A 23,316-nucleotide genomic window follows, 5' to 3' on the forward strand; every position below is an offset into this window, starting at 1 on the left:
GGAACCCGCTCCATGGTCAGTCTGCCACACTGTCTCCAGGCACAAAGGAGCTGCAGTGGGAACTTGTGTGTGAGCCTGTGAGGCTGCTCTCCTCAGAACGCTCCCAGAAGGCACTGTTTTGCATCCCCATGTTGTACACATCTCAGAGAAATCCACTCTGCAAGTTCCACAAACACCGGTCTGGACTCGGCACCTCCCTGCTGCCTTCTTGAACAAATTTCTCAACATGGAGTGAACTTTGAAGTCTTCCATTCCTGTCTCTTTCTGGCCTCAAATTACTTCAGATCTCAGCCCAGCTGGTAATAGTGGGAAGGATTTAATAGCTGGGAGATTAACACAGTGAAGTTAAGCCTCTCTGTCAGCCTACAACTTGCTCTTTGCCACCAAAAGCAAATGGCATCAGAGCAATGGACCTCTTGCTTCTCTGAGGTCAACATCTGCAGCTGGGCCTCTCAAGGCTGCACATTTTGACATTTTGGACTGTCTAATGCCTTCTTGTAAGGTCAAGACGGGGAATTATAGGATTTGCACAGGATTCTTGGCCTTTATCATGGGAAGTGTGGTAGCACTCGGTCACACAGTAGCACTGTGACACTAACCATGTCTCCAGACCCTATCATGTAACCCCCCAAACAGGGGTGTGGACGATTGCATGCTATCCCCTATCCAGTGAAAACTATTGACATGTGGAGACTGCAGGTTTATGAGAAAATTCCCACTTTCATTAGTATCAAATTTAAACATTGAATTGAAAAGAAAGAGCTCCATCAGTAAATGCTTGCCAAGGAAGCCTGAGGACCTCAGTGTGATTCCAGAAATATATATATGCCAGCTGTAGAGCTGCATACTTATAATCCTAGCCTAGAAAAAGAAAACAGCAGATAGAAGGGACTTGCTAGCCAGCCACTCTGGTTTACTTGGTGAACTCCAGGACAGTGAGAAACCGTGTCTCAAAATAAACAAACAAATACAAAAAAGCTGTAGCAGTGACACCTGAGGTTGCTCTTGGCCTCTGCACACACGTGTATGCACACACACGTGCATGCACACACATACGGATTTAATAGATTTTATAGGAAGGTGCAGGAATCTTGATTAGCAAAACATGATGCGTTCCTATGAACTGTGACAGCTGCTGGCACAGCTTGTGTTGAAGTCGCCTCTGAACTCCTGCAGCCCTACTCTTCTGATAAGGGCTTGAAAGTTACCCTGAGACTAATCGCTACGGAGCATTCTTCAGAGGGAGGTAGTTCCCATCCATATCTTTCTCCAGTGTTAGCCAGTGTAAAATGCCAGTGTTTGTTGACTTAGAGATTAATTATTAATGATATGGAAGCTTATTAATTTTTTAGAATTTGTCCTCTTTGGGTGCATGTCTGACTCCCTATAGAGAGCATAAGATTCTATGCAGCTGCTCTACATCAAAGCCACCCACTGTCACCCAGGGTGTTATCTTGTTCTGCGCAGGCTGGCTGCATATGTTGACTCTAATTTTTTTAATCTGGCATTTTCTAGCTCAACTGTACATGTCAGGCTGTGGAGACAGAATCCATTAGATACTGGCTGAAACCAGCCAGGACCTTGTGGCATCATGATTTGTTATCTCTATCGTAGACTTTCCCAGTAAGAAATTACAGAAGTACACATTCTGAAGGATTCAAAAAGGGAAAGACACCATCAACAAGAAGAAAGATTTCTGTGTGCTCCTTTCAACTTCGGAAAGAATTTGCATATTCATCTAATTATCTCAGTTGCTTCAATCACTCTTTGTATTTTAGCAGATAAAATCGATAGATAACTGTCTCAATCATCCTTAATCGATATAGTTGATAATGAACACAGGAGATGGCTCACTCGTGAAGGGCTTAGTGGATAAGCATGAGGACCTGAGTTTGAATCACACCCTTGCACATGCCTGCATTCCTAGTCATGGAAGGTAGAGACAGGAGGATTCCTGGGACTTGCTAGCCAGCTAATCTTTTCCACTTGGTGAACTCCAGGTTCAGTGAGAGACACTATCTCAAAAGGTAAAATGGAGCTGGGCTGTGGGGATGCACACCTCTAATCCCAGCACTCAGGAGGCAGAAACAGGTGGATCTCTGTGAGATAAAGGCCATCCCGGTCTACAGAACGAGTTCCAGGACAGCCAGGACTAGGCAAAAGAGACTTTGTCTCAAAAATAAATAAATAAAAAATAAACAATAATAAAAAGAAAGATGGAGAGTGGTAGGAAAATACAACTAATATTGACCTCTGGCCTAAACACACACACACACACACACACACACACACACACACACACCACACGCATTCACTTATGAACACATATACATACATACAAACACATACACAAGAGACAGACAGACAGACAGACAGACAGACAGAGACAACAAGAAAGGGAGAAGCACAAAGGGTAATTTTTCAATTAAATGAAAGCACATGAGCCAGTTTAGAGCAGTAAGAGCTCCTTGTTACACTGAGGCCACCCAGCAAATGCAGACCAAGCCTCTAGTGTATCTCAGGCATGTGCTGTGCTGCACACGTGAAAATCATTTGAAGTTGGGCTTTGCTTTATGCTAAAAGCTTTTCTCAATAGCATGTTTTCTCCCCACTGTCCTAACTTAGGATACAAGGACCTTGAGCAAGGCATCGTTCTGAAAAAATCAATCCTATTGCATGGAAGCCCAGGGCATTGACTTGCATACATGTTTGGAATAGCTTTTTAAAACACAGTCAGTCAACGAATTTTCTTTCATTGTGCAGGTGAAATCTTCTTTATAATGATAGTTAATGGGGCCCATGGATACTCACTTGTTCTTTTCCAGACATTCCAGTGCTTGGGAGAGAGGGAGAGGAAGAATTTGCTACAATTACTGCAAAGCCTTGTTTCTAAAAGAGTTTTTAAAAGCATTTTCCTAGCTAAGAAAATTCAATTTAGGACAATTTAAATATGTGAATAGACAATTGAGCTGTCTGATCCTAAAACTGGCTTCATACAGATGTAGTCTGGGGTCTGCATTACAAATGAAATGTCAAGGGGTGAGAATCCATCCGTTGTACTGGTGGTCAGTCACTCACGTGTTTCTCAGCCTGGACACTCACAGATGCATTAGGAAGAAATAAGATTGCAAGACCCTAGGGCCATCTTGATTTGAACTTCCAAGTGCTTGGCATGTGCAATTCGGTTAATATTGTTTTAATTTACACTGGTTAAAATACTGCTTGCCACGGTTTCTCTCTCAGCAGAGACCATGACTGTCTGGTTTCCCGTCCCTAAGCCTAGGTCCTACTTGCCTTTCATGATGAAGTTTACTTACGTTACACCGTATTTACTTGAGTCCCTTTGAATTGACATAAAATAGTATGCATAGGTCAGGTAAATAGAGGATCTGGAAATTTTCTGATAATTCTCAAGATAACGTGTATCTTAAGATACTTTAACTAGTGACTACTTTAGCAAGTACTTTCCTTGTGACAGAGACCTTAATGTTTATGAAAATAATTCACATGCTTCCTTACATTGTCTAAGCTTCTTTGGCAGTAAGGCCAAGGTCACATGATGGTTCTATATCAAAACAGTTAGAGGTTCTCCTTTGTCCCTGTTTTCCTGAACCTAGATGCCACATGCTGACACAATCAAGGCATAAAATGGGGTGCCCCCATCCCAGTCCTTGAGTTACCGTGTTTGAGGGTGCTCAGTAAGCAGAAGTGGACGGTGGGTGCTCCCCACCCCGATCCTTGAGTTAGTGTGCTTGAGGGTGCTCAGTAAGCAGAAGTGGACGGTGGGTGCTTCCCATCCCGATCCTTGAGTTAGTGTGTTTGAGGGTGCTCAGTAAGCAGAAGTGGACGGCGAGTGCTCCCCACCCCGATCCTTGAGTTAGTGTGCTTGGGTGGCTAGTGCTGTCAACTGGAGTCATTATATCATCCAGACCAGGGCTGTGCCTGAGGGCCATGTCTGCGTCCATGACCCTGCCGCATCCAGGGTCTGTGCTGGTGTCTGTGGCTCCAGAGACTATTGAAGACCATGCTGATGCCAGGGGTCTAGGCTGCTACCTGGAGCCATGCTGCTGCAGGGGCCATGCTGGTCCGGACGGCCTGTGCTATGACCTGGGACCATGATGACATCCTGGCCCAGGCTGCTGCCAGGGTCTATAATGATGTCCGTGGCCCATGTTGCCACCTTAAGCCACATAGATACCTGTGGTCTGGGCCACATCCTGTGGTTATGGAGGGCATCCAAGGGCCATGCTGGTCTGAGTGGCCTGCTCTGTCACCTGGGGCCATGGTGTCCTCTGGGCCAGGGATGCTGCAGAGGGCCAGGTCTAAGTCCTTTGCCCTACAGCAGCCAGGGTCTGAGTTAATATCCAGGGCTCCTGTTGTCACCTAGAGCTATCTGGAGGACCAGGGTCTGGTCGGCCACCTTGGGCCATGTCAGTGTCTGAGAACTGTGCCACACTCAATGTCATCTTGATCTGGGTGACCAGTGCTGCCACCTGGAGCCATGGAGACTTCCAAGCACACTCACTGCCTAGGGTGATGTCTGGGTCCATGGCCCTGCAGAGGTTTGGGTCTGGGGTGGTGTCCATAGTTCCAAGTTGCCACCGAGGGCTCTGCAGATGCCCCAGGGTCTGACCAGCCACCTGGGACCATGTTGATGTCTGGAGGCCATGCTGCTGCTGGGGCTTTGCGCATCTGAGGGGCCTGTGCACTCACCAGGGCGTGTCTGGTCTGTGATCCTGCTGCAGCTGGGGCTGTGGTGATGTCCATGGCTGGTGCCAGCATGGGGATCATTGGAACCATGCTATGAGGAGCCACCCCTGCCCTTCACTGGCCCTGGGATGGTTGGTCCTGCCCCTCAAGGACCAGCCATCCCAGGGCCAGGGCAACAGATCTTGCAGCAGGGGAGCTAGCCCCGCCCCTCCAGGAAGAGCTTGCCCCTGCACTCTGGAAAGATGGCCCCACCCCTCACCATAGGTGTTCACCTCACATGGGAAGCACCCTAGAGCTGACCCTGTGGTTGGGGATACAGGTGAGCCATTCCTGAGGGCATGAGGGCCGGAGAGTTGACCCACCCCACCCTTCCTCTGCCTGTGGTGGCATGGGTGAGGGAAGGATGCCCTCCCCACCTCACCCATGCCTGGGCTTGGTGAGCCCTGCAGCAGGTGAGAGAGCTGGCTCTGGGGTCACAAAGAGGGAGGGCTAGCCCTGACTCTCATTGGCTGCAGTGGACCTCTGCTTCCCATTTGGGCAGCACACTAGAGCTGACCCTGTTGTTGGGGCAATCCAGAGAGAGGACCCTGCATCCTGCCTGGGGAAAATGGTAGAGCTGGCCCTGGCGATGAATGAGGTGGACCCAGATCTGAGGGCCCGAGAGAAGAACTGGCCCAGCTCCTTGCTGTAGGCTATATTGGGTGAGCTAATCGAGGCTGTGCTGGAGAGCTCATCTGGGTAGTGATGATGAGGGAAAGCTAGAGAGTTGACCAACACAGCTACCACCCAGACCCAGAACCAGGGCTATGAGTTGGTCTACTCCAACATCCACCGAATCTATGAACTGTTGGAGCATGTGAAGAGGACAAACCTACAGATCCAAAACAGCAGGATCTCCATAAACAGGACAACAACAGGATGTCCAAGAGAAGACATAGAGAGAGACCATTACTGGTGGTGTAGCAGAAACCAGAGGCCTTAAGTCAAACCAATGACTCATAGCAATGAACACTTACAAGTAAAGATGTATGGACTAAAGGGTAAACTGTGACTCACTGGACCACACAACAGCTTCCAGGGCAAGATTCTGCTTTTTTGTTGTTGTTTTTTATTTTGTTTTTATTTTTCTTTTGGTTTTTTATTTTGTTTGGTTTTGGGTTTTTCTTTTAACTTTGGTTTTGTTTTAGGAGGAAGTTGCAATGGCAGAGGGCGGATGTGAGGGGACAAGGAGATAAGTAGGATCAGAATGCATGATGGGAAATCCACAAAGAATCAATAGAAGTAAAAAATAAATAAATAAATATTTTTTTAATTTTTTTAAAATTAATTAAAAGAAGTGGTAAAGGAAGGCATGAATGGTGTGATCTTAGCTCTCCTGCCTGGTGGCATCTCCTTGGGTAAATTTACGAAACTGAAGCATAGTTGAATGTTCAGAGGACATCTATGGTAATATTCTGACCCCGCATCCTAATGTGAAAGCCTCATTTTAAGGAAAACCCCCTCTTCTTCCCCTCCCTCTCTTCTGCTCTCTTTCTTCCCCACCATGAGTGTGCACCCTCGACCCCCCACATCTCTCTCTTCCTCTCTCTCTCTTCTGTCTTTCTGTCTTTTTATCTCAAATTATAGTAAACTCTTTCCTCATGGATGCAGGACCTGGGTTACAAATGGATGTCCACCTGCCGCCACTGCCATGCCCACACGGTGTGTCTTGCCCACTGCCTGCTGCTGTATCTTCTGCCCACCATATTTCCTTGCACTTGTGGGATACCCTCAGGGTCCCCTGCGTAATATATCATAACAATCTAGCTCCATGATTTCCTTAAGAATAACAGTGGGGGGCTGGAGAGATGGCTCAGTAGTTAAGAGCACTGACTGCTCTTCCAGAGACCCCAGGTTCAATTCCCAGGTCACACACAGCAGCTCACAACTGTCTGTAATTCCTGCTCCAGGGGATCCGATACCTTCACACAGACATACATGTAGGCAAAAAACCAATGTACATAAAATACAAATAAATGAAGTAACTAAAAAAAAAAAAAAAAAACACTGTGTGAGAGTTCTATCATGACCTCAAGGGTGTTCGGCCATCTGATCACCAGAGCAGGTCAGCTCAGGCACTCTCTCGACCATTGCCAATAGTCTATAGTGGAGGTATCTTTGTGGATTTCTGGGGACCTCTCTAGCACTCTGCTTCTTCCTGTTCCCTGGGGTCTTCATAGTATCTCCCTCCCCATTCTCCCACTCTGCTCCTGATCCAGCTGGGACCTCCTGCTCCCCTAAACTCTCTTTCCCCCGACCCTTGCCCTCCATTACCCCCCCAACCCCAATTTGCTCATGTAGATCTCATCCATTTCTCTGTCACTGGGTGATCTCTGTGTCTTTCTTAGGGTCCTCTTTACTAGGTAGCCTCCCTGGAGTTGTGAGTTGAAGTCTGGTTACCCTTTGCTTTACATCTAGTATCCACTTATGAGTGAGTACATACCATGTTTGTCTTTCTGAGTCTGGGTTACCTAACTCAGGATGATTTTTTCTAGTTCCATCCATTTGCCTGCAAATTTCATGATATCATTGTTTTTCTCTGCTGCATAGTACTCCATTGTGTATATGTACACATTTTCTTTATCCATTCTTCATCATCCAGTGTCTGGTGGAAGCAGATGCAGAGATCCATGGCCGAGCCCCAGGTGGAGCTCCGGGAGCCCCATTGGCGCGAGAGAGGAGGGATTGTATGAGTAAGAGATATTGAGACCATGATTGAAAAAAGCACAGGGACAAATAGCCAAACTAGTGGAAACACATGAACTGTGAACCAATGGCTGAGGAGCCCTTATGGAACTGAACCAGGCCCTCTGGATAAGTGAGACAGTTGATTAGCTTGAACTGTTTAGGAGGCCCCCAGGCAGTGGAGCTGGGACCTGTCCTTGGTGCATGGGCTGGCTTTTTGGAGCCTGGGGCTTATACAGGGACACTTTGCTCAGCCTTTATGTAGGGAGGAGGGGACTGGACCTGCCTCAGCTGAGTCTACCAGGCTCTGCTGACTCCCCAGGGGAGACCTGGGAATGGGGGGTGGATTGTGGGGGAAGTCTGGGGGTGGGAGGAGGGAGGATGGGGGAATCCGTGGCTAATATGTGAAATTAAGTTAATTATAATATATATATAATTATAATAATATATATATATATTCACACACAGAGATCTTTGCACAAACTTGACTAGGACTCAAGATTCTCCTCCAGTGATAACAGTTGAGAAATGTGCAAAGAAATGTGGGAAGCCACACTGTGTAGAAGCAGCTATCTCTACCGTTGGAATACTGCTCCTTATTCCTTGTTCCTCTGAGCTGCAGACACAGAAGCTCAGAGAGGTCAAGTGTCCTGGCCCTGGTCACACAGAGCTGCAGTGTGCTGGAAGGCAGCAGCAGGGGGCAGTGTTCTACCTCAGGTATCTGGTTGACATCTGTGTTATCCTTTCTAAGGGAAGTTCCCAGTGTTCTCTGGAACTAGGAAAGTATCCAGTGGTCTGCAGAGAATTGCCTAAAAGGCAAAGGCCTGATCTACCACATTAAGTATTGTTAGAATGAGAATGTGTGTGTGTGTGTGTGTGTGTGTGTGTGTGTGTGTGTGTGTGTGTGTGTGTGTGTGTGTTCATGTGTATGTGCTCATGCATGTGTGTGTGTGTGTGTGTGTGTGTGTGTGTCTAAATTTTGCATGTCCATGATTGTGGAGGCCAGAGGAGGATGCCAGTTATTTACTTCATACACTTTCTACCTATTCTCGATAGACAGGGTCTCTGCCATCTCAGAAAGGCTGCCCAGCCAGCGAGTTACCAGATCCCATTTGTCTCTGCTACGCAGTGCTGGGACTACAGGCATGTGCTGCCATCCCCAGCTCTTTACATGGGGCACTGGATGATTGACCTCAGATCCACAAGCTTGGATAGCAAGTGCTCTTACCTACTGAGTGATTTCTCAGCCCCCCACCCACCTAGGATAAGAATTGTTTGTCAGGGAGAACGTATGTTGACTGCAATGCCACATCCTGGCTGCTTAGACTCAGAGGTGGCTGATTGTCAAGGACAATCCTTTCCTAATCTTTGGCTTCTCATTTAACCTCTGATCATCCTGAAGTGGTATTATCATCTTTATCCCCATTTTAGAGTTAAAGAAGTTGAAAAAATTAAAAGCTAAAACTCAGAGTCCCAAACAACTTGCCCAAGGTCATTCAGTGGAAGAAGAACTTGGAAGCTATGAACCTGGACAGTACAGTAGGAACAGTAGCTGACCACATTCTCCAGCCTCGGTACTAAAGAAGACAAACAGGAGATGGGCAGAAAGGACTGAGAAGGACATCCAGGCAGTGAGTGTTATAGGACAGCTGCTGCTCAAACCTCAGGATGTTCTTGAGCCAGGAGCTGGGCCACCAGCACCTCCTGGTTCAGAGCTAGGTCGCAGCTGTAGCTTCCCAGCATGCAGGGTACCAGGGAAGTAGCAGGCCTATGGGTTGTTTGTCTCTGAAGGATGATGAAAAGCATAGAAGAAAGCAGAGCCCTGCAATCTCATTCTCAGACACTAGCCTCTGGGCACCCAGCAGCCATGCCATAGAGTAGAAAGTGAGCAGATTTGGCTCCGGCTGCTGCACCCTGCCTGTTTACCAGGGCTCTGCCTCCCATCCCTTAAAGTCCTGCGCTAAGGATGTGTTATCAGAACAAGGATTACATTTAGGCCAACAAAGTTCAGTCTTTAAGTGTTTCTGCAAAGGATAGCACTTTCTGGAACACAGCCATTGAGCAGCAAGGCATGACAAACAAAAATTTGCAGACAGAAGCTGTGCCACCAACTTCTATGGTACTTGTGTGTGGCTATGGGCAAGATCCTTGCCCTGTCTAGGTCACAGCTAATCAACTCAGACCTGTGGTTGGCAGGTCAGTGGTTCTTTTCACTCCCCAGGGACTGAGTGGCCAGTCTCTTTTCTGCCTAGTGAAGGCAGGGGTGCACAGATGAGCAGAACACACTGCCCCTGATCTCTTGATCGTAACAGTAGATGAGCCTCAAATGATCCCATGAGTATGAGGAAAATTACAGTGTGATACATAGTAGACACGGAGAGATGTGTGTTGCTAAATGACAAATCCAAGTTTGGAGAGATCAGAGACCTGTTTGCTACAAAGCTGAAGGATGTCATGATCTGTCATGGAAGGCTGCTTCTAGCATGTGGACAGTGTGTGCAAAGACAGAGTATGCCAAAGTGAGGGGAGGTCAGCTCTTTTCAGCGAAGGCCCCAGCAGAGCATCTTGGGAGTGAAGATCGGCACCTGGTGAAGCACACGCAGCCTGAGGTCACTACATCAGCTCTAAAGCTGGTGGAATGCTTGCCTAGCAAGTACCAAGCCTGACCTCCACCCCTTAGCAGCACATAAACCGGGCATGCTTGTACAGGCAGAAGGGACATTCAAGGTCATCCTTGGCAACCCAGTGAATATGAGGCCAGACACAGGACACATGAGACCTTGTCTCAAAAATGGAATGAAATAACTAAACCTCTTTCCTGTCTCAGCTCTGGGTCATTTCCTATCTATTCCTGAGGCTAAAGTTATCTCACTTTGTTCTGAGGCTGAGAACTATGGGTGTTTTTCATAAAGCAGTTATTCATATCATTCATGAAGTCCTCTGCCTTTTCTGTTGACATTTCCTGTGCATTTGAATCAAATCATCCCTTGGTTGACTAAAGGTGTCTCTTGGTGGGATGATTTGGGAAGAATCAGCACTGGACTGCTTCTCACCACTGTCCCCTCTGAATGGCAGGGACTTCAAGCATGCCCAAAGAGACTGTAGCCAAGGATGTCCCCCATGGGGAAAATGTTCAAGGCCAGTCCTCCAGGGGCCTGTCAGGCTCCAGAGGAAGTTCCCAACCAAGGTATCTTGATACATTGGGTGTGAAGGGGTGGATCCAATGGGTAAGAGTGCTTACTGATCTCACAGAGGATCAGAGACTGGTTCCCAGCACCCACCATGAACATCTCACATTCCAGCTCCAGGGCATCTAATACCCTTTCTGCTGTAAGCACTTGTACATATTGGGTATTCTCTCTCTGCCTCTCTGTCTCTCTGTCTCTCTCTGTGTCTCTCTCTCTGTGTCTCTCTCTGTCTCTCTCATACACACACACACACACACACACACACACACACACACACACAAATTAAATTGTTTTTAAAAGATACAGATGTATCTGGATAGTGAAATTCTTCTTCTCTCTCAACCTTCTTTAGAAACTCCATCCACAGACATGAGAAAAGTGAAGCACACAGATTTGTCTAAGGAACGTCAGGGTTTCTAGATTTTATATGACTGTGGCCTCCCTTCTCCCAGTAGAGCTGGGGGACCTGCAGACTAATCGTCCCCAGAACAGAACTCTGAGGAATGCCAATACAGGCTCTTTGGGGAACCCTGGGACATAAGGGTATAGAGATGTCCTCAGATGAAGGGAGGTGACCAAAGAAGACGTGACATCGGCCTAAGGTCCAAGAGTTAAGGTAAGGCCAGAAGAGCTAACGTCCAGTGAGTGCCCACTCTAGAGCAGGATAACCCTAGAAACTCTTTTCAGCAGTGAGAACTACTACCACATGATGTCTAGCTTAATCCTCCTATCCTGTTGGGAAAGACACTTCACCCCTTGTCACAGCTAAGAACGCCATGGTTTAGAAAGGTTCAGAGGTCTGTTAAATCCCTTTCAGGAACAGAACTGCAAAAGCCAATTGTGGGCCCGAGTTGGTCTTGCTGCCTTTGCCCACTAAAGCATGTTGCTTCTAGTCTTTTAGTGACTGGAGGAGATAAAGAGATGTCCACTCTGCAGATGAGGAAACGAAGGCTGGGTGCCTCAGTGGGCCACTCAGTGAAGGAGTGGTGGGGACAGGAAGGTATGACCTCATGTTGGACCTCAGGTCTGCATCCACATGGCTCCACAGGACACTACTCTGAGTGCACTTGCATTGACTGATGCTCTCACCTCCTGAGGAGGTGCCACACAAGATGCAGAGGGAGTCACACGGCTCAGGCAGCTTGCACTCACAGCCTCGGCACTCCCGTGTGCAGTGACATGGTTTTAAGTCTTCATCACTTTGGAAGAAGAGCCTAAAGAAATCGTTGCTTTTGCTTGAGGGATGGGTTAAAACAGAAGCTCGCTTGACCTCTCCTAGTTGGCAGATGATTTGTCTAATTAGGTAAAGAGCTTTCATGCTCATGTACATTCTGAACCCTAATGAGCTGTCAATATGAAAGGTTTGCCTTCGGCTCAGTTCTGCAGCAGATCTTTCTCTTCCTCAGTGGAAAAGACCAGCACAGTAAACAGAACCCTGTTTCCATGGAAGCTCAGGCTCTCTGGCTTTCTCTTCTTAGTACTTGAAAAGGTAATTATTTGATTTCTCTTTATATTTTTGGATATCATGCAGCGGTTAAGGATGGCCTTCTTGATTATGCCAGGCTATTTTAGGGAGCTTCATTTACATTTCTCTTTTTAATCTGTTCTTTACACCATTAGCTGTCTGGGCATCAGGGTCCACCTTCTGGTCACTGCTACTAATTAACATCTAGCAGAGCAAAGGGACTTGACCCCAGAGAAAGTTCAAGACACTGAGAAGCTAGAGAATCTGTCAGTGATGGGGGTCTCTGGTCAGGATGGTACCCACAGATAGAGACCCCACATTCACAGCAGGGAGGCACACTGTCTCATCTGGTGCCTTCTTGTCTGACTCTCTGCCGCCCCATGGTGGATCTTGTCAGAAACGCAGTCAGCATAGACCACTCTTAAGAAGAGCACAGATGGCCTCAGCCACCATTTTCTGAAGGTTGGTGCCTGCCAAAAACTTTCTACCTATTGTTAATTCACTCAGTAGCCTTGGGAAGAGTTATCCTGAATAGACAAGACCAAAGGACAGAGATGGTACATAACTTCCCCAAGATCACACGGTTACTGAGAGCAGAACCATGATAAATACATATCCATTGCTGTCAATCTATGGTCACAGCCTCCCCAGAAGAATTCTGTCAATCACGATAAGAAACAAGGGCAAACATTTCTCAACTTCCAAGGAGAGCTGTGGTGCTGAGTGGACCTGTGTGACAAGGTGCAGGACGCAGAGTGAGAGCTGTGTGCTGAGTGGACCTGTGTGACAAGGTGCAGGACGCAGAGTGAGAGCTGTGTGCTGAGTGGACCTGTGTGACAAGGTGCAGGGTGCACAGTGAGAGCTGTGTGCTGAGTGGACCTGTGTGACAAGGTGCAGGGCCAGAGTGAGAGCTGTGTGCTGAGTGGACCTGTGTGACAAGGCGCAGGGGCAGAGTGAGAGCTGTGTGCTGAGTGGACCTGTGTGACAAGGTGCAGGGCCAGAGTGAGAGCTGTGTGAGCTGAGTGGACCTGTGTGACAAGGTGCAGGGCCAGAGTGAGAGCTATGTGCTGAGTGGACCTGTGTGACAAGGTGCAGGATGCAGAGTGAGAGCTGTGTGTGCTGAGTGGACCTGTGTGACAAGGTACAAGGGGCCAAGTTGGGTAGTTTGGAGCATGCATTTAAAAATGAGCCCAGCAGGGGATGGAAGCTGACTCAGTGGTACAGCATATGCAAAACCTGGGATTTGCTCTCCAGTATCACAGGAAACAAGAAAGAAGCTGGCGTATTGCTGAGCATGTGTTCATGTATAAGCTAGAAGAAACTGGAGTGCCCAGTACCCTGTGCCAGCCTGTCTTTCTCCCTTCCCAGGGCTCAGTTCCTCTGCTGTAGAGTGAGGACTAATGTCCTACCTCTCAAACTTGTGGTATCCCTTTAGAGAGGTGCATGACTTCTCACATAGCCATGCAGAGTGTGTGTCTGCTGTGAAAACATTTTGTGTAAAAAGAATAACAACTACAAAGTCAAATGCAGTAAGCAGAACAATTTCCCAGGATTTGGGTGATGCTGATAGGATTATTGATTTTCAGAGAGTAACCTTCTGAACCCAGCATTTCTTCAGTGTGGTGTCTGTCAGCAGAGGTTTCTCAGGATCCTTAGAAAAGGCTTGAACAGGTGGGAGGGTCCTGGGACTTGAACAGGCATCAGTAAATGCTGATCCTCCCTCCTTAGCTGTACCTGTTCTGGCCACATTTGAGCTCCAAGGACTAGAGACCCAATCTATCTTGTTCCTTTATGTATTCTTCTCTTTTAGAGACTTATTACTATAATTTTTGTTCGTGTAGATGTGTGTGTGTGTGTGTGTGTGTGTGTGTGTGTGTGTGTGTGAAATACTGTGCAAGTTTATGTCCTATGTGTGAGGGTGTCTTCAGAGGCCAGGTTGGCAAATTCCCTGGAGCTGGAGTTATAGGCATTCATGAGCCTCCTTATGATGATTCTGGGAACCAAACCCAGGTCTTCTAGAAGAGCATCAAGCACTCTTAACCGCTGAGCCATCTCTCCCTCCTGCCCCTCTTACGTGTTCTATTGTATTGATATATTAAAACTTTCATGAATGGAAGTGTAAATGTGTGAATGAGTCAAGAATGAATGAATGAAGCTCAGGGTGAACCTTGCCTGCTCATCCTCCTCTCTGCCGCTCGATTCCACAATACTGGTTGGAGAACACAGTGCCCTTCCGAAACTCGGTGTCAGGGCTGCTTCTGGTGCTGCAGGGGCACTTCTGTGAGCACCTGCTTTTCCAGCAGAATTTTCAACTTTCCATCTAAACTGTTCCCTTTGCTGCTTTGCAGGAAGCAACTGGGTATTTCATTTGCATGTATATTATGAACAAGACATTACTGAGTGGTCTGAGTAGATGATGCACCTGGATCAGAAATGAAACTGTTTAGCGGCAAGTGATAAAAGCAGCTCATTGGAGCTTAAAGGCAGCTGAGGACACTGATTCCCATGTGTGCCAATCAGAAGCAGAGATGAGGGTTTAGAGGGGCTGCTGATTGTGGTCCCAATCAGAAGCAGAGATGAGGGTTTAGAGGGGCTGCTGATTGTGGTCCCAATCAGAAGCAGAGATGGGGGTTGGGTGAGGGGTGCTGTCGATCATGGTGCCAACTAGATGCAGAGATGGGGGCTGCTGATTGTGCTGTATGGCCCCATAAGAAGTAGTTGAATGGCCAATGTTTTACTCATGCCCCTTCTTCACAACCGTGCCAGGGTTTTCTGTCCCACAGTTTCACACCTCCCCACTTCTCCCAGGGCTTCCTCCGGAACAGCTAGTAAAATGGTTCAGCAGAGCTGTTGTGGTGTTGGTGCCTCAGTCCAGTTCTCATGACCAAAGCAACAGTCTCTCTCCCAAAGCAGTGGAGGAGACAAAGCATTGCCACGTCCTGCGCTGGGCAGGGGTGAGAATGCATGGTACCAGCTGGGGAGGTGACAGCAAGTGCCAGCCATGCAAGCCTAAGACCTGAGATCCCCACATGGAAATCCTAGTATAGTCCCAAATGCCAGTAACCTCATGAGGTGGTGTGCAAACAGTATCGGCCGTGGAGCTCACTGGCCAGTCAGTCTAGACATTTGATGAATTCCAGGTTCAATGAGAGATCCTTTATTAAAGGATAAGACACAGAGTAACCTAGGAAGATGTCTATCTCTGGACCCCACAAACATGTGCACACAAGTGCATGTATACCACACCACATATACATATGCATACATACACATATACTACACACACATGCACCCATACATGTATAAAATGCACAACATAAAGTCCAATGGATTTGTTCATACATCCTATAAAATATACCAAAGAAAGCTAATAGTCGTGATGCTTTGGAAGAATTGTCACTTAATCATACTAGAAAACGTACATGTTCATAGCATGACTGTGCTTAAAGCTTTTGAATAAAATTTGCTTAAAACATACATGTTCATAGCATGGCTGTGCTTAAAGCTTTTGAATAAAATTTGCTTTCAGAGGCTGGAAAGATAGTTCAGTTAGTAAAGTGTTTGCAATCAAAGCACAAAGCATGAGTTTAATCCCCAGCATTCATGTGAAAATCTAGGCATAATAGCATACTCTTGTAATCCCAGCACAGGGGAGACAGACAGGAGGACCCTGGAGTTTCTGTGCCAGCCAGCCTACCTACTTGGTGATTTCAAGGCTAATGAGAGACCCTGTCTCAATAAAACAGGGTAGATGACTCCTGGGGAACAGCACCTGAAGTTTACTTCTGGCCTACACACACACACACACACACACACACACACACACACACACACACATACACACCTGTATGTGGACACACACACACATCAGCACATACACACACATGAACAAAGACCTGCATGTCAATACACACACACACACACACACACACACACACACACACACACACCTGCATGTGGACACACACACACATCAGCACATACACACATATGCACAAATATTTGCATGTCAATACACACACACACACACCTGCATGTGGGTACACACACACACACACACACACACATGCACAAATATCTGCATGTCAATACACACACACACACACACACACACACATATCTGCATGTGGGTACACACACATACATTCCCCTGTATATGGTTGCACACACACATGCCTGTTTTTAGAAGAAAGGAATTTAAAATATTTAGTTAGTTGGTTAGTTAGTGGGTAGTTAATGTGTACTAAAAAGAGGAATGACAACCATCCCACTTAAATGGCACTGTTTCCTAAGACTTTCTGTGAGTGACATAACCTGCTGAAGAAAACAGACCCAAATACAGCCCGAAGCCTAATGTTAGGTTTGCTTAAAAATAAAACTTGCTTAGAAACCTTCAATTCCTAAAAAAAGGAACTGACTACTATGGCCTGCCACTTATTGCGAATACAATTTGACTAGAACAGACTGGTGCTTCTTCATCTAGAGGTGATCTGTGGCTGATTTCACACAACAGAGGCTGACTCCACCAGCAGAGAGCTGCAGCCCTGAAGGCTAAGCCACACCTACACAGTGCTTCATAGGAATGTCTCCCAGGCTCCCCCATAGATGACAGAGAGCAACAAGGATTTCACGACTGAACTCTTCCTTCTGAAGATGGGCAAATTGGAACCAGAGAAGTTGGGAATTACCCCAGACTTGGCTTTTCTGATCTTTATATACTGATTGTTCTCATGAAAATGGAAGGTAGGGAATGATTTGATCTTAGATCTAGAAGTAACTAATTAGAGGTGGCCATCCAGGGAATGATTGGGAATGTCTTAACGTCTACTAAGAAGAATCGCATTGACTAATCTCCCATGGAGCAGGACAGAAGAACCCCTCTATCTGTACCATGCCATGTGTCTCTGGGAACTATAATGCTGGTTTCTTTCTGGAATATTAACTGTATAAAGCACTTTGTCGCTGGGTCCCAACAGGCTTCATATAAAACCCTCACTAGGAGCACTCTTTAGAGTCATCTGGCTCTAAAGACAGATTCTACACAATGTCATTCAAATGTGCAGCGTAGCATGCTCTACCTGAAAATATTTATTTGGAATTTTACTCAGACTGGATTTGTTGGTTATAAGGTATTTTTAAATAAAATAAATTCATGGGTCAAGGTGGGGGCACAGGGTGGTATAAGATGAAAAGTCATGAGTTCATTGGCTTTTATCACCCAACTGAAAGTCTCCCTGTTTTATGTTTGTGTTTTATGCAGCTGGACAATCCAGATGAGCAAGCAGCCCAGATCAGACGAGAACTGGATGGACGTCTCCAAATGGCAGACCAAATAGCCAGGGTAAGGGACTGCACAGGCTCTATACTGGGACCAGGTCAAGGTATCACCCAAGAAGTGCACTGACTAGTAAGACCTTCAAAAGATGAAGGAGAGGGACTGGGAACAGAGCTCACTTGGTATGCCCCGGGTTCTATCCTCAGCACTGAATAAACCAAACCAGAAATGGCAGTGTACACCTGTAGTGCCAGCATAAAGTAGAGACAGGAAGATCAGAAGTTCAAATTCATCCTTGGCCACAAAGTAAGTTTGAGGGTAGTCTTGGCTTGAAGAAACTCTGTCAAAAGAAAGAGAAAGGGAGAGAAGAAGAAGGAAGGGGAGGAAAGAGGAAGGGAAAGGAGGGGAGGGGAAGGGAAGAAGCAGCCTTGGTTGTTCTAATAGCCCTGGTGGGAATATGGCTCACTGTGACAAATACCCAGTTGTCATTCTAAAACTGAGATGTGAGCATCTAGAGCAGAGCTGCAGAATCCCTCAGCACAACCCCCATAGCTCCAGTACAATAAGACCACGTTCAAATGACATCCAAGGCTCTGAGGCAGCAGAATGTGCCTCCTTTATCTACCACCATGCATCACAATTTGCCACCACAGCTCCAGGACCCAGCCATAGACTGTCTCCCGCTGAAGATACCAGACCTGTTCCAGGCTCAATGTCTTTGTACTCACTGCTTTCTTAGCCTGAGAAGCCTTCTCCCTTCCATTCAGCAAGCTTCCTCTTCAGCCATCAGCCTTCAGCCTTTGATCTCAAACATCTGCCTTGAGAACTTAGCAGTTTTTGCACTGGTCTTCGTCAGACCCTCGCTTACCTGACTGAATCTCCTGGTGAATAGGCCTTGTCTAAACTTGGGATCAAACCTTATTGTTGATGCCTATAGCTTGATATCATCTATGTTTTTCTGTTGTTGACATTCATGTTATGATAATTAGTATCCGTGCTAGTAGCATTTATTGGGTCCTGACTCTGTCAGACATGCTGTTTATATCCTATCTGTGAGTCAATAATTAAACATCTCTCTAAGGATATTTTATTTATCATCTTTGTTTTAGAGAGAAAGGTATGTAGACTATGCAAGCTAGATACCAATGAAGGGGCTGTGCTGGGCTCTCAACTGAGATCCCGTGTTGGTTTTTACAGCTGTGACAAAATACCCAAGAAAACTACTTCAAAGAGGAAGGATCTCTATTCTTTTGTAATTTCAGAGGTTTCAGTCCTTGAAACACTACTCTGAGTCTGAGTTGAGGCAGTAAAGGCATGTGGTAGAGGAGGCTGCTCACCTCATGCCATCCAGGAAGCAGAGATAAACAAGAAGGCTTCAGAGACATGTACCATTCAAAGATGTGTCTTGGTTTCTTTTTCTGTTGCTGTTTTAAAACAACCCAACAAAAGCAACTTAAAGAGAGAAAGGTTTTATTTTGGCTTGGACTTCCAGAATAATATAACCCATCATGGTGGGGAAGAGATGACCATGGGCGGGGAAGGTATGATGGTAGGAAGTTAGATGGTTGCATTGCATTCACATTCAGGATGCAGGGAGTGAACAAGGCTGTAGTCTCAAGGTTCTTCAATCAAGGACCCACTTCCTAAAGGTTCTGCCACCTTCCCATGCAGCACCACAGTTGTGGGCCAAATGTTCAAATGTGAGGACATTTAACATTCACACCATACCACCAGTAACCTCCTTCCTGTAAACTGGCTCTGCCTTTTCACAATCCATTCGGGGATGATTTGATCAGTAGATTAATCCATTAAGGAAGTCGGAACTATTATGATCCAATCACCTCTCAAAAGCCAGCAACCAAGCCTTTAATATTTTTAAATCTTTAGATAGGCATTTTTATATTCAACCTGGAGTAGACCTCATGAACTAACAGGCTGGCAATAGGCAGAGGCATTTACTCCAGCAAAGAATTTAAGGATGCCTCAAGAAACTTCTGATTAAAATAATATTTAATAAAATGTGTTAAAAGCATAATTAATGTCAATATCCACTGAGAACAAAGTGTCGAACATTTCTACCACCCCCACGTCCCTGTGCGCTGTGGCGCAGGTGGAAGGTTATTGGAAGTAGCAGGGAGGGTGGGCAGAAGAGAGCCTCGTGCTGAGACTCCCTGCTCCGGGGAGAAGTACCCCAGGGTTTGGATGTATAGAAAGGAGTCCTACTGGATGAGAAGCCGAGGAAAGACTCCAGGATGGAAACCCCTCTGTCGGTGCCCAATTTTACTAAAATGTTGGGCATCTTATTTTTTGAACACCTTTAAAGTATATAGTAAAACCAGTCTGGTGGCTATAAATAATGTGTAGCTATGGATTTGGCTAAAGGTAGTGTGGGAAGATCTTGTGTTTTGAAATCTGTTTGATGTGGGAGTAAACATCACTAAGGTTTTAGAATTTACCTCTTCTGTAAACTCGGTGTTTCCTTTCAGTGGATTTTCTGGAAAATTGGATCAGTCTGGAGACTTGCTTACCTAGGGTAACTATTACCTCTCCATCAATAAGCTCACACATTTTGATTTTTGTGGGGGGAGATGTTTTTTAGGCTTAATATTATAATTCAAAAAGTAATATTAGACTAATTTTAACTTTTCAAAACTGTAGATTAACAGTTGATGTACAGTAAGTCAATATGCTTACCTCTGGGAAAAAATTAAAGAACTCTCTCCCCAGACCCATTCAAGGGAAAATACTACTAACATCTTTAAACTAAGCTTTCTTAAAAAATGAACCAGGCAATTAAAATGACTTGTGGTTCTTATTTACTAAGAATAGAGTCAGTTCAGACTTGTATGCAGGGTGCCCAAACAGTTAAAGCCATGAAGAGCTCCTATGTGATGTCTTCTCATTACCGTTACCTGTTCTTGTAGAAGGTGTCTGTCACCTTCTGGAGTGTTCTTCCATGTCAGTATCCCCCTTGTGATAGGTCATTGGCATTGTCCTGACCTTCTTTGCTCTACCACTGAGTTTTATCTCCAGCTCTAAGCTCACTGGTGCTAGAATGAGTTCTTCATTCAAGGGGAACTAAACACAACTCCTAGCCTTCCCTGGTCATGATTAATTGACTCATAAATGATAGCTGATGCAAACCAAACCAAGTATTCTCTTTCTTAGGACTATGGACAGCAGGCTAAAGTTGGTAATGTTGGTAGAAAGATGTCTGCAGAGTAACACTGAAAGAGGAAGAGACGGGGAATCCACTGTGATGCCAAGGAATAAACAGTCTCAATGTTTGCATGTGTGATTCTAGGAACTTTTGGGTTTTCATTGTGTGACTATTTTTCCCTAAATTTGTTTGATCTACCAATCATTAAATAAAATATGAAGAAATTGCATATCAACTATCTCTTTATAAACTTAAATGATGCACCTCTGTCTTTCTTTGAGATGCCCTGGTTTTTCTATTTTTATCTATCACTAACATTGCAGTGAATTTTAGTGAGGTGTGCAGTTCAATGCATATGGTTGAAGGTCAGTTCCTATATATGTTATAACCAGCAGTTGCTGGATACCCATCCATCCATCATGTTCAATCCTCTTTGCTCTCTCCTGTGATGGATTTACAAGATGGACTGAGCACTTCTAACTGCACCAACTAGAGAAAGCTTATGTGAGAGACAGGGTAGGTACAAAGATCAAGATGCATAGGGGTCATGGGTGAAGAATTGCCAGATCTGTGGCGAGAGCTAGAGCCAATGGCCATGAAGGGACAGGACTTCTGTCTGCCATCCCTGTGTCACATTGGTCATCTGTCCTTCCTCTGTAAGCCAGCTATCCTCGCTTCCCAAATGGGCTGTCAGTCTATCCCTCAGCTTCGAAATATACAAAAGGGGAACCATCAGCCACTCCCTGACCTCTCCAGATCCTTCTCCTTCCTCCTTGTCTTGCTAATTCCTTCAGATTCATAGTTCTAAGAATCACGCCTAGGATTTGCCCAAGTTTGTTCAAAGCTAACCCTAGTACAGTCAACCAACCCACTGTGGAATAAAAGCAAGGGCCTCACTGGACACATGGGTGCTGGTAATGTATCCTCAGCCCACTGCGGTGTACAGGCAAGAGCCTCACTGGATACATGGGTGTTAGTAATGTCCCCTCAGGATGAGGCGGTACCTAAACAGCAGTATTGTAGGGTCAGTATGAAGTAGGGTTATCCCAAATATACTAATACCATTAACTTCCCCCTGTGCAGTATATACTAAGCTCCAGACTCTTATAGTCGTTAAACATGATAGTCCTCAAACCCTCTCAGAACCTTGTGGTAAGGCTGTTCTTTTCCATTGCAGAGGCTAATGCAGAGACATTGGAAGATATGACCAAGGTTACTCTGATTAAAAACTAGTCTTGACTAATTTGCTTTCTAGTTTTACTGAGTTACATTCCAAATACAGGTCTTCATCTCCCTCCTGATCCATGTCTGAGGGTCCAATAAACCTCTCCTTCAGGCTTTCTTCTCTGTTGCTAATGAGCCCTTTATTTAATGGTCCAGGCACTGGCTCTCAGATTTCACACAGGTTGTCACTTAGGCCTGTTACAAACAGTCCTTGACATTGAAGTAATTCTCCTCAGAACAGGTAACTCAGAAGGTTTCATTGCTGTGCCTGAGTTCACTCCACTAGCAAGCAGAAAGAAGAGTCCTGTCTTCAGAGAAGCCGGAGGAGCCTCCAGGACAGAACAGAAGGACCTGTCCCCCACCCTCCTCCTCTCTCCCTGACAGCCACCATCCCAACAAACAGCTCTCCCTCTTCACTGACATTTCTGTATCCCCTTCCACTTATATAGATGCACAAGGCCAGTAGCAGCAATAGGCAGAACCGTCTCCTGGAATTCAAAATGCTCTCCACTGTGATATTTGCACTCTGAAAAAGGGACTGTACGGTCCCTGCTGTTTCTGCTGGAAACATTCCCACCATCAGATGTATCAACAGTCGGCATGTGTGTGTCCTCTCTGCTTCAGACAGAAGGACGGCAAGAGTGAGTCAGCTGATGGTTGTAGCCCGAAATGGTGAACTGTCAATTCAGCTGCACTGGCATCCAGAATTATCCCAGGTGGAAGGTGCACCAGAACACAAGCCAGGTGTGACTTTACCAGGCACCACCCACACTCCCTCGAAGACTGGAGTCAGAGATCTGAGTATTTTTTATATGAGATTTTTTAATCTCATAGAAAATACTGCTTAATCCCTGTTCAAACATTCTTCCAAATCCTCTCACACTGATATTAAAGGGGCCCCAAATTTTACCTAGAAATTAAGTCTAAATTATTTAAATTGCATGATCAAAAGTTGACTCTGGGCTTAAGCAGGCAGCCTGTGGCAATAGCTCAGCTGTGACACTTGCCAGTTCTTCTGGACATATTTTGGGGTAAAACTCCACAATTGTCCAGCTGGTTATATAATACAAACCATGGAGTTTTGTGGCATCAGCCACCAACGATGACGAGCAAAGCACCAGTGGCTTCTCAAGCTATCATTTAAATGTGGACGTATCAGGGTGGAGATGATGCTCAGTGGGTAGCATGCTGGCCTAGCATGGATGAAGCCCCGACTTCAGTCCCCAGTGCTTCATAAATAGGACATGATGGTGCAGGTCTGCAATCTGAGCATTCTGGAGCTGAAGTCAGGACAACCAGAAGCTCAAAGTCATCCTCAGCTACATATCCAGCTTAATTTGATGGAATTCTTTTTTGGACCTCTACTCTGCATAGAGCAAAGCAAAATTACTGTCATATACATGGACTGTGTTATAAGTATCCATAAGGAATAATATTGAAATATTTTTCTGATAGAGATGTTTGGTCTACACATTGCTACACACTAGAGTGTAATGGAAGTCTCCCAGCAAAGGACTACAAGAAAGTCTCAACATGCAAACTAATGTTGCACTTGGTACTCACCTTGGGT

The 23,316-nt window shown here is 45.8% G+C and overlaps 1 protein-coding gene across 12 annotated transcripts in view; it reads left to right on the forward strand.

Moving 5' to 3' along the window:
• Cadps (calcium dependent secretion activator) overlaps positions 1–23,316 on the forward strand; it is a 440,161-nt gene that overhangs the window by 174,547 nt on the left and 242,298 nt on the right. For all 12 annotated transcript variants that reach the window (XM_076544508.1, XM_076544497.1, XM_076544503.1 and 9 more), the window contains exon 4: positions 17,348–17,428. In XM_076544508.1, coding sequence (XP_076400623.1) covers positions 17,348–17,428 — 81 coding nt within the window. The remainder of the gene's footprint in view (positions 1–17,347; positions 17,429–23,316) is intronic.

This window comes from Peromyscus maniculatus, chromosome 9 (genome assembly GCF_049852395.1).
Source record: "Peromyscus maniculatus bairdii isolate BWxNUB_F1_BW_parent chromosome 9, HU_Pman_BW_mat_3.1, whole genome shotgun sequence".
Classification (NCBI taxonomy): domain Eukaryota; kingdom Metazoa; phylum Chordata; class Mammalia; order Rodentia; family Cricetidae; genus Peromyscus; species Peromyscus maniculatus.